At 36.4% G+C, this 14,546-nt stretch overlaps 1 protein-coding gene and 1 long non-coding RNA gene across 3 annotated transcripts in view; both read right to left on the reverse strand.

Annotated features, from left to right (window-relative positions):
* The window catches only part of LOC126092459 (NF-kappa-B inhibitor-interacting Ras-like protein 2), a 63,786-nt gene that overhangs the window by 23,747 nt on the left and 25,493 nt on the right, over window positions 1-14,546 (reverse strand). For both annotated transcript variants that reach the window (XM_049908061.1, XM_049908060.1), the window contains exon 2: window positions 13,017-13,159. In XM_049908061.1, the coding sequence (XP_049764018.1) occupies window positions 13,017-13,115 (99 nt within the window). In that variant the 5' untranslated portion in view covers window positions 13,116-13,159. The remainder of the gene's footprint in view (window positions 1-13,016; window positions 13,160-14,546) is intronic.
* On the reverse strand, window positions 6,875-12,173 carry LOC126092460 (uncharacterized). The gene is made up of 3 exons (XR_007521337.1): window positions 11,258-12,173; window positions 10,435-10,848; window positions 6,875-10,353 (listed from the first exon to the last, which is right to left on the reverse strand). It is a non-coding gene; the product is annotated as an uncharacterized LOC126092460 (long non-coding RNA).

A 14,546-nucleotide genomic window follows, 5' to 3' on the forward strand; every position in this document is an offset into this window, starting at 1 on the left:
TATGAGGATAATGAATGGGAAATACAGTATGTAAAGAGTAATGATAATCTAATTATGGGTAACTGGAATGTACTATTTGGAAAGAAAAAGAAGGAAGTGTTACAGGAAAATATGGGCTTGATAGTAGGAAAGAGAGATGAGAAAGACAACTTGAGTTCTGATCGCAATTTAGTAACGATGAACCGACTCAAAAGTTTTCGAGGATCATCCCGAAGAATCTGTGTGGAAAGAAGTGATGTACTGAAATGCTGAAAAATGATGAGATATGTTTGAAATTATCTAAGGCTGTAGGTCTTCTGATAATGAATACCACAGCTGGCAGCTCAATTGAAGAGGAATGGACATTTCTAAAACGGGTAACTGGACAGACAAACATACATACAGGGAAGATAATGGCAAAGAAAGCAGAAAGCAAGATAGCAGATAAAATATTTCAATTGATTGACAAAAGAAGGAAATACAAAAACGTTCAGGAAAAGACAGGAATATAGCAATATTAGTCACTCAGGAATGAAATAAACATAAAGTGTAGGTAAGTCAAGGCAAAATGGCTGGAGAAAAATTGTAAAGAAAGCATAAAAGATATGGTCATTGTAAGGATTAATTCAACATGTAGAAAAGTCAAAACATCTTTTGGTGAAATTAAAAGCAATGCAGGCAACAATGAAGAGTGCAGTGGAAATTCCATTGTTAAATGCAGAGGAGGGAGCAGATAGGAGGAAAGAGAGCACTGAAAGCCTCTTTTTTTTGGGGGGGGGGGGGGGGGGGGGCTGCACTTATATGATTATGAGATAGAAAAAGAAACGAGAGTCGATATGGAAGACACAGGGGGTCCAGTATCAGATTCTGCGTTTAACAGATCTTTGGGAGACTTGCGATTAAATGAAGTAGAAGCTATTGATAACATTCGTTCATAATTTTAAAAATTATTGGGGTAAACGGCAACCCAATGTATAGAATACACAAAATTGGAGATAGATCATCAGAGTTTTAGAAAAAAATTTATCCACACCGTTCGAAAGAAAGCAAGGGCAGATATTATCGCACAACTGGTTTAACTTCTAATGCATCCAACCTGCTGACATGAACAACATACAGAAGAATAGGAAAGAAAACTGTAGATCTGTTAGATGACGATTAGCTTAGCTTTAGGAATGGTAAATGCAACAGAAAGATTGGAAGCAAGCTTTCAGAAAAATCAAGACATGTGCAGAGGATTTATCAATCTGGAAAAAAAATATTTGACACTGTAACATGGCTGAACATGTTCAAAATTCTGAAAAAATGTAATACAAAAATAGGATTAAGCTGCAGGGAAAGATGAATGACATATAATATCTACAAGAACTAAGAGGGAAGAATAAGAATGGTAGACCATGGACAACGTGCTCGGATCAACAAAGTTTTAAGACAAGTACATGCAGTCTTTTTCCCCAACTGTTCAATCAATAAATCAAAGATGAAATGACAGTAATAAAAAACAGTCAAAGGTAGAACTAAAATTCTGGCTGAAAGTATAGTAATGATAACATTCCATGAAGACATTGCTATCCAAAGTGAAAACAAAAAAGAATTACAGGAGCTGGTGAATGGAATGAACCACCTGGTGGGTACAGAACATGAATTCAGGGTAAACTGCAGAAAGTCTAAAGCAATTAGGAGTAGCAAAAAATCAGATTAGTGATAAACTTATCAAAATTGGTGACAATGAAGTAGGTGAAGTCAAAGGAGTCTGCTACATTTTAAGTAAAATAATGCATGCCCGCCTGACAAAGCAAGGAAGACACAAAAAGTAGACTAGCACAGGCAAAAACAGCATTCCTGGCCAAAACAAGTCTACTAGTATACAAACATAAACCTCAATCTGAGGAAGAAATTTCTGAGAATGTACATTTGGAGCACAGCATTGTATGGGAGTAAATCTGGAGAACAATGTTGACAATTAGATGGGATGTAAAATAAGAAACAAGGAGGTCCCCCACAGAGTCATCAAAGAGAGGAATGTGTGTTGAGATATCAAGGATCTGTAAGACACAAAACCTATCACTGTTAGGGTAAGAACCATCTACCTAACAAACATATTTCAGGAGATATGACGTCATAAAAAATGAGATGCATGAAAAACTGCCGATGACACCATAAAAAATGAGATGAATGAAAAACTGCCGCATCATGCTTGACACTTAAATTTATTACTCCTTTGCTACTAATTCTATTTGCTACATATTTAAGACAATATCCATGTATGTCACTGAATGTACCTACACAAATGCATCACTGTGTGACACACAATTCAAGAGCTATGACGTCATAAACACTGAGATGTGTTAAAAATCGCTGCATCATGCATGAAATTTTAAGACATTTATTCTTTACTACTAAGGCACTTGTACAGTCGATAAAATTAAGGAAACCCTTGACACTTGGCATCACTTTTAACAGCTGTCAGCTGTGAAGGTGAGAATAGCAACCATCTATAGAGCTACGAAAAGGCATTGCCATAGAGACATTTACAAAATCATGTTGTAGACGTGCTAAACAGCTGCACCCAGCATACAAGAACTGTCCAGGGCCACTTTTCTTAATTTGGATACTGTACTTACACATTTGTACATAATAAATTTTTCTTTGTACAAATGTTTAAAAATTTCAAAGGTGTTTTCACAAATACTTCATTACAAACACAGTTCATTATTTGTATTCACTACTACTACAAAATTGTCAGCTAGTAAATAAACAAAGAAAGAAAGAAATCAAACAACAGAAAGTCCAGAAAAGAATAACAAGTATACTGTAATGATATGTTTACACGCTTGAAACATTTTGGGCTTTTACTTTTTCCTACACGAAGAGGTTTTGCCTTATGGCTAATTAATTCATTTGTGGCAAAGTGCAGGGTACTTCTGTCATTATTCAGTTTGAAACCAGTCTCATTATCTGATTTTTTTTTACATCAAGGATTCTCATATGAAGCAGTCGATAACGAAAGTGCTCTTATACACTTGATGACTAAAATTTGTGTCTAACATTACTTTGTGTAGAATTTCAGAAAATTGTGATGCAGGTGCCATAAGAAATCTTGCTTTTCCAGTGCTTATCTGGCTATTTCCGTGGGACAATTTCATCTTGAAAATCATATTTAATAATTGGTCCCGAAGAAAAGTATACCTTCATATCACTTTATTAAAAATCACCTATAAAAACATTTGACAAAGATGCTGTCCTTTCCTAGATTTGTCCTTTTTCCTATCCATTGCAACAGCACTTTCACCTGTGCTTACAAAACTTCAAAGTTTATTCTCTTCTTTCATCCACCTGCTGGTTGCTCCTTTTGGTACACCACATTCATATACTAAAGCTGCTATTGTATCAGCATTCTTCACACGATCAATAATTTGTATTCACACAATATGCTTCTCACTTCTGTGATGCCATAATGTGTTGTTTGAAGAGCTAGGTGCCAAGCCAAGGTTGCTACCTCAAAATGCAACCACGAAAAAGGACAAAACACTACAAGCCACACTGACTTTTCGTTATGCCGCTGCAACGGATCTTCTACTTATGGCCGAGCACAGTACTGCTCAGCTAGAGTTCCGATCAACGACAAAGATGACAGCATTATCTTTTGGTAGGCCAGCTGTGTAACAGGGTGAACACTACGTGAAAGTTATTGTTATACGTAGTCTGAGTAAGAGGCTTGTATATTGTCTGTATGAAAAGAACTGTTAATGTTGAGAGACAGCTGTATATATTCATGACATTTCTGTGGAAATGGACTGTGTAAAATTGAGTAACTCATCTATCTATTTTGTAGTAAAATGAACTAATATTTTGTGTTTTATAGTACCCCTCAGTATCCTTCCAGAGCAAATCAAAGAACACCTGTTGTACCGATGAATGTATCTTTGGCTTTTTGGCTTATACAAAACAACAACCACACATATATCTAGACTCTGGATGTACAACACACAATGTATATTATAGGTGTGCTCAGATTCACTATTGTGAAGCACTGTTATGTAGTCACTCTGTTCAATGCATCACAAGTTAGCCACGAGACATGTATCCAGGTTTCTATCTAGCAACAGTTTTGATGCAATACAAAGCCAAGGTTAAGTTTAGTTAGCCCTATCCCTTTCAGTTGTTTTCAGGGCTTCAAAGTATTTTTTAATACACAATCAAACAAAGTTTTGCATCACCCCGGTTCCCGGAACTCCTGAAGATACACGTTAACTGTGGATATTTTACCACAGACACAGTCCCTTTGACTGTTCAGAGATGTCACTAAACCTGCCCAAAGATGTAAACAACCATGAATGAGCAGTGCCTATTAGACAGAGGTGTTCTGACAGCCAATCAGTTCCAGTCATTCCACCAGTAAGGAGGTACACGGCTTGTGTTGTCTGTAGTTCAATCATACCTAGACGGTCAATAACACGGTTTGATCACGTCTGCATTGTTACTTTGTGCCAGGAAGGGCTCTCAACAAGGGAAGTGTCCCGGCGTCTCGGAGTGAACCAAAGCGATGTTATTTAGACATGGAGGAGATACACAGAGATGACATGCCTCACTCAGACCACCCAAGGGTTACTACTGCAGTGGATGACTGCTACCTACGGATTATGGCTCTGAGGAACCCTGACAGCAATGCCACCATGCTGAATAATGCTTTTCATGAAGCCACAGGATGTCGTGTTATGACTCAAACTGTGCACAATAGGCTGCATGATGCGCAACTTCACTACTGATGTCCATGGCGATGTACACCTTTGCAACCATGACACCATGCAGTGTAGTGCAGATGGGCTCAACAACATGCTGAATGGACCGCCCAGGATTGGCATCATGTTCTCTTCACCAATGAGTGTCGCATATGCCTCCAACCAGACGATCATCAGAGACGTGTTTGGATGCAACCCGGTCAGGCTGAATGCCTTAAGACTTAAGACACACTGTCCAGCGAGTGCAGCAAGGTGGAGATTCCCTGCTGTTTTGGGGCGGCATTATGTGGACCAACGTATGCCACTGGTGGTCATGCAAAGTGCCACAATGGCTGCACAATCATGAATGCCATCCTCCGACCAATAGTGCAACCATATCAGCAGCATATTGGTGAGGCAGTCCTCTTCATGGACAACAATTCGTGCCCCCATCATGCACATCTTGTGAATGACTTCCTTCAGGATAATGACAATGCTTGACTAGAGTAGCCAGCATGTTCTCCAGACATGAACCCTATCGAACAGGCCTGGGATAGATTGAAAAGGACTGTTATGGATGACTTAACCCACCAACCACTCTGAGGGATCTACGCTGAATCATCGTTGAGGAGTGGGACAATCTGGACCAACACTGCCTTTATGAACTTGTCGATAGTATGCCACAACGAATACAGGCATGCATCAATGCAAGAGGACATGCTGCTGGGTATTAGAGGTACCGGTGTGTACAGCAATCTGGACCATCACCTCTGTAGGTCTCGATGTATGGTGGTACACATGTAATGTGTGGTTTTCATGAGCAAGAAAAAGGGTGGAAATGGTGTTTATGTTGATCTCTATTCCAATTTTCTGTACAGGTTCTGGAACTCTCGGAATCAAGGTGATGTAAAACTTTTTTTGGTGTGTGTACTATGTTTGCAACCTGTCTTTAAATTAAGCTAGCCATAATCTATGACAATGTACCAACACCTTTCTTCAGGTATGTGAAATGTGTACTTAGGAGAAAACTGCAAGTCCACTTACTTGCATGGCTTCTTCTTCTTGTTTTCCTTTTAACCATACAAATTTTACAGGCTGCCTCGAGATAGTTGGGGAGGATATGTGTGTACCTCACTGGATGAGAGGCGTCTCCTTCCGCATGAACACAAGTATATCACGTTGGAGGATGACTACAGTCTTTCATTTGACAAATGTCCTCATGTCAACCCACATATTTCACTCAGTGTGACAACTATACTGCTAATCAATATGCAGTTATGACAGAGGTACAAGAAACATTTTGAAAATGTCACACATATAAATTGTTCCTCACCATTGGGATAGAATTTTAGAAAGCACCTTTACAGTGGAGTATGCTAGCATCCCACTGAAATGTAGCAAGATAGAATTACTCCATTTGCTACCATTCTACTCCTTACATAATTTTGTTTTCTTTTTTCCTACAGTATACTAGTTAACACACCATAGATGCCAGAGATGGTGATTTTTGTGTGTGTGTGTGTGTGTGTGTGTGTGTGTGTGTGTGTGTGTGTGTGTGTGCCTAGAGTTTCCACTGTTGAAAATGTTGAAATCTTTATTTTGACCATATTCCTTTAAAACATATAATTCAACAGTTCAGTTAAGGTATGCTGATTCAAATGGTCTACCTAGTTTTACTGGAAACCTTTTGTAGCACAAGAAATTGGTAGATCACTGTGTTCCCATGCCATGTGATCGTAAAAATATTAGCTAATAACAGTCTACACACAAGAAAGAACTAGCTTACTGGACAGCCCTAACGTCACTCTTTCCAATAAACAGTTTATTTTTTATAGAAGTCATTAGTTACAAAGTTATTCATTGAAGTCTACTAAAGTTTTGTCCCACCTGAAATTACTTTTGTTATTTGAACTTGTACGCTTATTTAATTCACACTTATGATGTTACACTTTTGTTGCCATAACTTTTGTGAATCAAATGGTACATTTGGTTACCCATTTATGACCCTATTTAAGAAAGCAAATAAATTAATGAAATTATGAACTAGATAATTTTACAGGAAAGTTGGTAAATAATCCCTTAGGTATACAACCGAATAGACCATCCAATTTAATTACTTTTACAGGCATCTAACAAACAGTTAAACAAAATTATTAATCAATGCAACAGAATGAGACCATTATTAAATTTGGCCCCTGTATCACTATAAAGTAAAATGTAGTTACTGACTTCATTAATTATCCATACACCTGTCATTACATACAGTCACTACATAACAAGTTGGTAGTTCGAGGTTAGCACTCACAGGTTAGCACATTTGTGTAAGCGTTGAGCTCTGAATGGAAAGTTTGCAGTAATAAGTCACCCAATTAACACTTATTTGTCAGAGTTTGCACCTGGAACTCAACTGGTTAACATCTTAGTATCAAGTCTGTGCCATAGTGTAAAAGTTCATGTTTAGCCATTCACTCATGAACATCCTAGGTATAGATATGTCTAAATATCTCATGTGAATTTCTTTCGAATCCATGGTCACCATACATCTGACATCAAGATGGGGATCAGTTTTTGACAAATTGTCACTATTTAAACATGCTGTGGCTGGTATCTAACTTGTTTTAGTAGCAGTGTTGCAAAGGAAAGTGGACTGTCAAACAATTAATAATATGACAAGATTAATTGTGAACTGGTGTGTTAATATAAATAAAACTGAAAAGCTCTCACATTTAAATAAATGGTTTTGAGTCTTTTATTTAACTATGAAATCACCAATTCAAGCAATTTCAAAGTATGAGACTTCATTTCATGATGAGTCACCAACCATTTGAAACAATGTAAACATGTTAATACTGTTCCACCACATAGCACCACCCTGTAGCCATTCATCCTGATGAGCCTTTGTTTGCAAGTAATCACTGAATGTAAGTCCTCGTGATCCACTAGAGCCTTAAAAATAACAAGTGATTTCATAAGTGGCAACATACCAAAGTGGTCAAATTATCTAGCTGGTGGTGCTGAAGGTTGAAGGTTGTGGGTTTGAGTCCCATCAGTTGCCATATACCTTTATAAAAATTATTGACATAACTGAACATTATTTTTGTTCGTTTAATTGGTTGAAATACATTGTTTCATTTCTAATCCTTTGCCACATCATTTTAATCATTATATTAATTCTTTCATTTGCTCTCGTTTTTCTTCATCCTTTATTCTTTTTTCCATTTGGTAGTTTGCCCCTTGTGATTTTTATTTATCTATTCTACTACTTAAATATTTAAAAATTCGACTTCTCTATTAATAAATAAGCTACTGATATTGGTTGTGCAATGGTCACTAAAATCTGTTTTTTGTTACAATAGTACCTTTATTTTATGTTTATTGTCATACAAATATTAAAAATGTTGATTTTCTCACAACATGAATAAAATATAAATGCTACCTCACTACCTTTAACAAATTTAGAGAGACGCACACTTCATTAACATTATGAAATACTGCCCTTCCGTACACAATTTTGATTCAGACCAGCCATACCACACAAAATTACATACTACAGAATATAATGAACAAATGAATGGATTTTAATTGTGTCTTCACGTTTAGCAATATCACATTTATTTCAAGGTTTTCCATCACTATTTATAAATACTTCATCACATAATATATTGTCAATCTGACCACTTCATGAATCTACAAACAACAAAAATCATTTTAATCTATGAATAATTTTTGTATGGATTCAAAATATTTTGCGTTCATTTCTTTTGTTAATTTTTCAGAATTCATGTGACGACTACATTTCCGTTTGACTCCAAGCATTCAATTTCTTTTGCATCGCTTGGTCCAAATTTATTCCAGATTTCCTTCATACATAGGCAGCAATTCTTTGGAGAATGACAAAAAATAATGCACTGTATATGAATGTGTTGTTTTTTCTTTTCCATGAAAATGATTTTTTATCCCTGAAAGTCAGTGAGCAAATATATGAGGCGTGTTTTTTAAGTAAGCACCGTTTTGAAATTAAAAAAAGACGTGCTAAGATATCTCAATAATTTTATTTTTACATGAAAGCCTGTACCTTAATCTACTTTTTTACATAATTTCCGTCAATATTGAGGCACTTGGCATACTGTTGTACCAGTTTTTGAATACCCTCTTCACAGAAGTCTGCTGCCTGACTTGTTAACCACTGCATCACCAATGTTTTGACTTTGTCATTGTCTTGAAGACGCTGGCCACACAGGTGTTTCTTCAAGTGCAGGAACAGAAGGTAGTCACTGGGCGCAAGATTGGGGCTGTACTGAGGATGATCTAGAGTTTCCCATCGAAAAGATCTTTGGTCTGATTCACTACATGCGGATGGGCATTGTCTTGCAGCAAAACGATGCCTTTGCTCTACTTCCATGGACTGTTGCTTTGATTCTGGTGTGACATAGGCCACCCATGTTTCATCGCCCGTAACAATTTGGCTTAAGAAATCATCACTGTCGTTGTGGTACCGCTCAAGGAAAGCCAATGCACTGTCTAAACGTTTGGTTTTGCGCACATCCATCAACATTTTTGGTACCCAACGTGCACACAATTTTCAGTAATTCAACACAACGAGAAACATTAGGAATGTCATCCCGCGAGGAGGAAATCGTAAAGCATCTGTTTTCTCTCACCTTATTGTCCACTTCCTGCACCAAACTTTCATCAACGAACAAAGGATGCCCACTCCGTTGTTCATCATGCACATTTGTGCGGCCATCCGTAAATGCTCTCACCGACTTTCTTACCATTCCATCACTCATAATGTTTTATCCGTAAACTGCACAGATCTCACAAAACATCGATCGCTTTTAGGCCTTTAGCACTAAGAAATCTTATAACTGCCTGTACTTCACAGTCAGCGGGACTCACAATTATCGGACGCATCTTAAACACTCAGTACACAACGTAAACAAGGAAGAATCAGACGGTAATGGCATCTGTGCGTAGACAACAGATGTAGGCACCCAGTGCGCATGCGCAGAACGCCAACCGCAGTGCTGCGGCTGCGGTGTGGCAAAATGGTACTTACTTAAAAAACACACCTCGAACATTGATCGGTAACTGCACCCCATTTGATCAGTTTTAATGACAACTTTTTTATTTTACTCACCTATTATCAGTACAATTTGTTTCTGAGACAGCTTTGCTGCTTCAATAGTTTCTTTAAGTTTTCCAACATCATTCTGCTAATGAAGCTGACCAATTTTCTTTGATGGACTCCACATCCCATTTTAAAATTTTCACCCTCTTCCCACTTGCAGAAAGCTAAAAGTTTTCTTATAAATAAGGAAAAGTGATAGCCATCAGCCACTGTTGGAGGGTACAAGCTGTCATTTGTTCGAGGCACATCCGAGCTTCCTTAAATTTTTCGAATATTTCAGAATCTATCATGCACAGCTACGTGATTTTTGTTCCTCCTTGCTTCTTTCCATTTCTTCAAACATTCTTTTCTTCATATACAGAAGAAACCACTTCCTTGTCGGTTCTTCGAAGAATAACTGGGATGGTCTTCAGCAAAGGCAGCTGCTTTTGCTTTGTATGTTAACAAAATGTAATTTGATCAAAGTGCTTCAAAATTGCAATGGTTTAAAATATTCATCCACTCTTCATTGCCAACAGTACACTGCAATGAATATATTTTTCATTTTAGCATCAAAAGGAAAAAAATTAGAGAACCAATAGATTGTAGTATGTAAAAACATACCTCATCATACAGTCTCTCTTCGTCAATCTCTGTGTTTAAAACAACATCTTCACTGTGAACAATAACACACTCCTTCATGAGTCAAATTGTTGTCTCTGTGATTCATTTGCCCATCATTATTGTTTCTGAATTTATCAGATCAGGAGGGTTTTTAGATATGAGAGCTCTATCACTGTAAATAAATAACACCTAGTGCACGGTATTGAAATACGTTCTCCTTGCTTCTTCATTGAATTCCTGCACTCTTTCATCACGACTTTCACTGGCTGATGGATTTGTGTTGTCATACATTAAATGCCGCACTTGCAAAGAAGCTCCTCAAATGAAAAACTGATTTGTAATGGTTAATGGGAAATCCACCAATTATTTTCATCCTACTGGAGAGATCAAACATCAACCCAAATTCTGACATACCTGTTGTGACAAAAAAAAATATCTTACTGTCAATAGTAATTTTAAAATACCTGTTACAGCTATAATGATACATATCAAGATTTAAATGAAAGAAGGAATAACAAAATGAAATTCAAGCAAAACAGATACTATATATAATGTCTGCGATAACATGAACAAAAAATAAATAAAATGAGGACGCAGAGGAAATTAAAACAATGAAAATATATAACAATGTGTAAAATTACATGAACATGTTTCAAAATGGAAAAAAATAAAAGGAAGAAAAAATGACACCATATAAAAAAGTTAATACAATGATTAAAGTGACACGGCAAAGGTTAGAAATGAAAATAATATATCACATCAATTAACTGAACAAACATTGTTGCAGTTATCTAAATAAAAATTAAAAAATAAATTATGGTACCTGATAGCATTCGCACTGGTAAACTTCAGCGCACCAGCTAAACAACTTAACCAATATGCTGTAATGCCATTTGGGAAGTTTGTATTAATTTCAAGGCTGCACTGGATCACGAAAAACACATTTTCATTGATTTCTCGTAAATGAGAGCCCAACAAGGTAAATGGCTAAAGGGTGTCATATCTGAGACCCTAACCTAAGCAACTGTATGGATGGTTTCAAAAAGTTGGTCCCCCCTGTGGCAACCTCCTATTGGTTTCAAAAAGTTGATCCCAACCCTAGAGAATTTCCATTGTAAGGTCCAGATCTTCAAGACCAACTGGAACACCTCAACCACATCTCAGTGGTAGCATCTTCACAATTAGACCTAACTGAGAAGATTGTCATCACTGGAACTGTCGAAGATCAATACTTCCAACTCCAACACATACAGCTGGTTTATGGCACAACAGACCAAAGTTGTTTCTGGGCCTGCAGTAGTAGATTTGACACAGATGGTTAATTAGTGCACAGTGTGTTTAATTTACACATTATATTATAAATCATTACAATTGCTGAATGAGTGGAACAGCAATGTGGATCACTCTTTTACTATCTTTTATGTATTTTTATTTTGATTGCGCTTTCCAAAGACGTTTGCTTTTTAAGTTCTATGTTAGAAGGAACTCAGCTATTTGTATGATCAATTTTCCATTCATACATATTCTGCTAGTTTGTAAAACACTTTGTTAAGGGACTGTGGAACTATTTCCTCTGAGCTTCACTTAATTTTGTTCACTTTTCTCCCATTCTGTTTCTCAAACACCATACAGAATTTTTTTAAAGGACATGCAAAGGACAACCTAACATATGAGAGGGACTGTGGTAATAAGGGAGGGAGATTATGGGTTAATATTTTATTGAAACGAAGGAAAAATTAAATCAGTTACACATCTTTAAAAAAAAAAAATACTAGTGTTAAACAGTTAACCTAAATCAGAGAGGTCAGAGGGGGAACAGAACACAAATCCTTCTGAAAACTAATCTGGTGTCTTAACTAATGTTCCACATCACTCATTACTGCTGTTGTTGTGACACCATGTTAATTATCTCCATCATACACTGACAACTGGACAAAAAGCAACAGCTATTCACTGTGTGGAGGAAAGACTACATTGTTGATATTCCTACCTGGCATTTCCATTATTTGTCTACTATTGATTTTAACATAAATGAGGTATGTTTATTGCACAAAAACACTTTGCTCACTACATTTCAACTTTTGAACTTATGTTTTTCTTCAGAGTACACATAGTGCAACAGGGTAATTAAATGAGTGTGTGCTATAAATACGTATGCATTTCAAATGCTGAGTAGGAGTGTTAAACTCCGAGACTGTATCTGTCAACTACTGAACACTGCCTCTACACAATGAATGTTTAATTTTTCTGTTACTGTTTGTATTTCATCCATATCTTCCATTATCCTATTTAACATAAAAAAATTATTTGTGTAAATGTATTAATTCTCAATGTTGGTAAATGCCCCAAATTTCAAAGTGATGTTCTTCACAACACAGCTGTTTGTCTTTTCATTCCCCCCCCCACAAACATAAATGAATGGTTTTAATGTATGCCACATTAGTCATATACCTGATATACACCTGTGGGCTAAGTAAAAATCCGCAATTCATTTACCTTTTGAAGTGTTTAATACATTCTAATATTTGTCTCATGTGTCAAAAAGTCTATTAAAGCAAATAAAGACAATTTATATTACTTACAGTGGATTTTGAAATGTTTCCATAAATTAGTTGTTCCAGTACTGCTGTTTTTCCAACTTTTCTTAAACCACACATCACAACCCGAGCTGTTTTGCCCATTTGATTTGGCTTTAGTTTGTCTATACCTTGGATTTGGCGATATGCTGCAATGGAAAAGAAACTACGATTACTTACAACAACAACAACAACAACAAAGTAACAATCCGTCTTTTCCTACATTGTTGATATTCCTACCTGGAGTTTCCATATTTTGTCTACTATTACTTTTAACATAAATGAGGTACGTTTGTTGCCACAAAAGCAAACTACCTCTAAAACAAATAACGTTTACACAGACTCCTATAACTTTATTTCATTGTCTCACAGAACTTCCATCTGAAAAGCAAAGGCCTGAAATGGAATTTTAAAGTACATGTACTTTTCATCTAGTTGCCTTTGATTCCTTGTGCACTTCAGCCATCTTACACATGCACCAAGACATTAAGGAATGAATGAAAAATAAATATTATGATGATTATTATTATTATTTCTTTCCTTTCTCAGACATTATGTCTGGTTAAAAATGGAAAGTGACGCGGGCCTTGATCAAGCGTGACTTCCTTTTAACTGTACGGTATATGTTACACTGTATTTAGGAACTTTCGGATAATTGAACATGTATCAATATTTACAGATTTCTGTAGCTGTATATATAAGTTTGGATGTAGCTGTATTGCATTGATGTACTGGTGGTTATTGTGTGAAATGACTCCTGTAATTGATAGTATAATTGGTATAATATCAACTTTATCCTGTTGCCACATGTCCTTGACTACCTCAGCCAGTTGGGTGTATTTTTCAATTTTTTTCTCCTGTTTTCTTCTGTATATTTGTTGTATTGGGTATGGATATTTCGATTAGTTGTGTTAATTTCTTCATTTTATTGTTGAGTATGATGTCAGGTTTGTTAAGTGGAGTTGTTTTATCTGTTATAATGGTTCTGTTCCAGTATAATTTGTATTCATCATTCTCCAGTACATTTTGTGGTGCATACTTGTATGTGGGAACGTGTTGTTTTATTAGTTTATGTTGTATGGCAAGTTGTTGATGTATTATTTTTGCTACATTGTCATGTCTTCTGGTGTATTCTGTATTTGCTAGTATTGTACATCCACTTGTGGTGTGATCTACTGTTTCTATTTTTGCAAAGTCTGTATTTATCTGTTGTGGTATAGGGATCTTTAATAATATGCTTGCTGTAATATCTGGTGTTTACTGTTTGATCCTGTATTGCAATCATGAATCCTTCCGTCTCACTGTATATATTGCCTTTTCTTAGCCATGTGTTGGATGCGTCTTGATCGATGTGTGGCTGTGTTAGATGATACGGGTGCTTGCCATGTAGTGGTTTCTTTTTCCAATTTACTTTCTTCATATCTGTTGATGTTCTGTGATCTAAAGGATTGTAGAAGTGGTTATGAAATTGCAATGGTGTAGCTGATGTATTTATACGAGTGATTGCTTTGTGTATTTTGCTAGTTTCTGCTTGTT

The sequence above is a fragment of the Schistocerca cancellata genome, chromosome 7 (assembly GCF_023864275.1).
Source record: "Schistocerca cancellata isolate TAMUIC-IGC-003103 chromosome 7, iqSchCanc2.1, whole genome shotgun sequence".
NCBI lineage: Eukaryota > Metazoa > Arthropoda > Insecta > Orthoptera > Acrididae > Schistocerca > Schistocerca cancellata.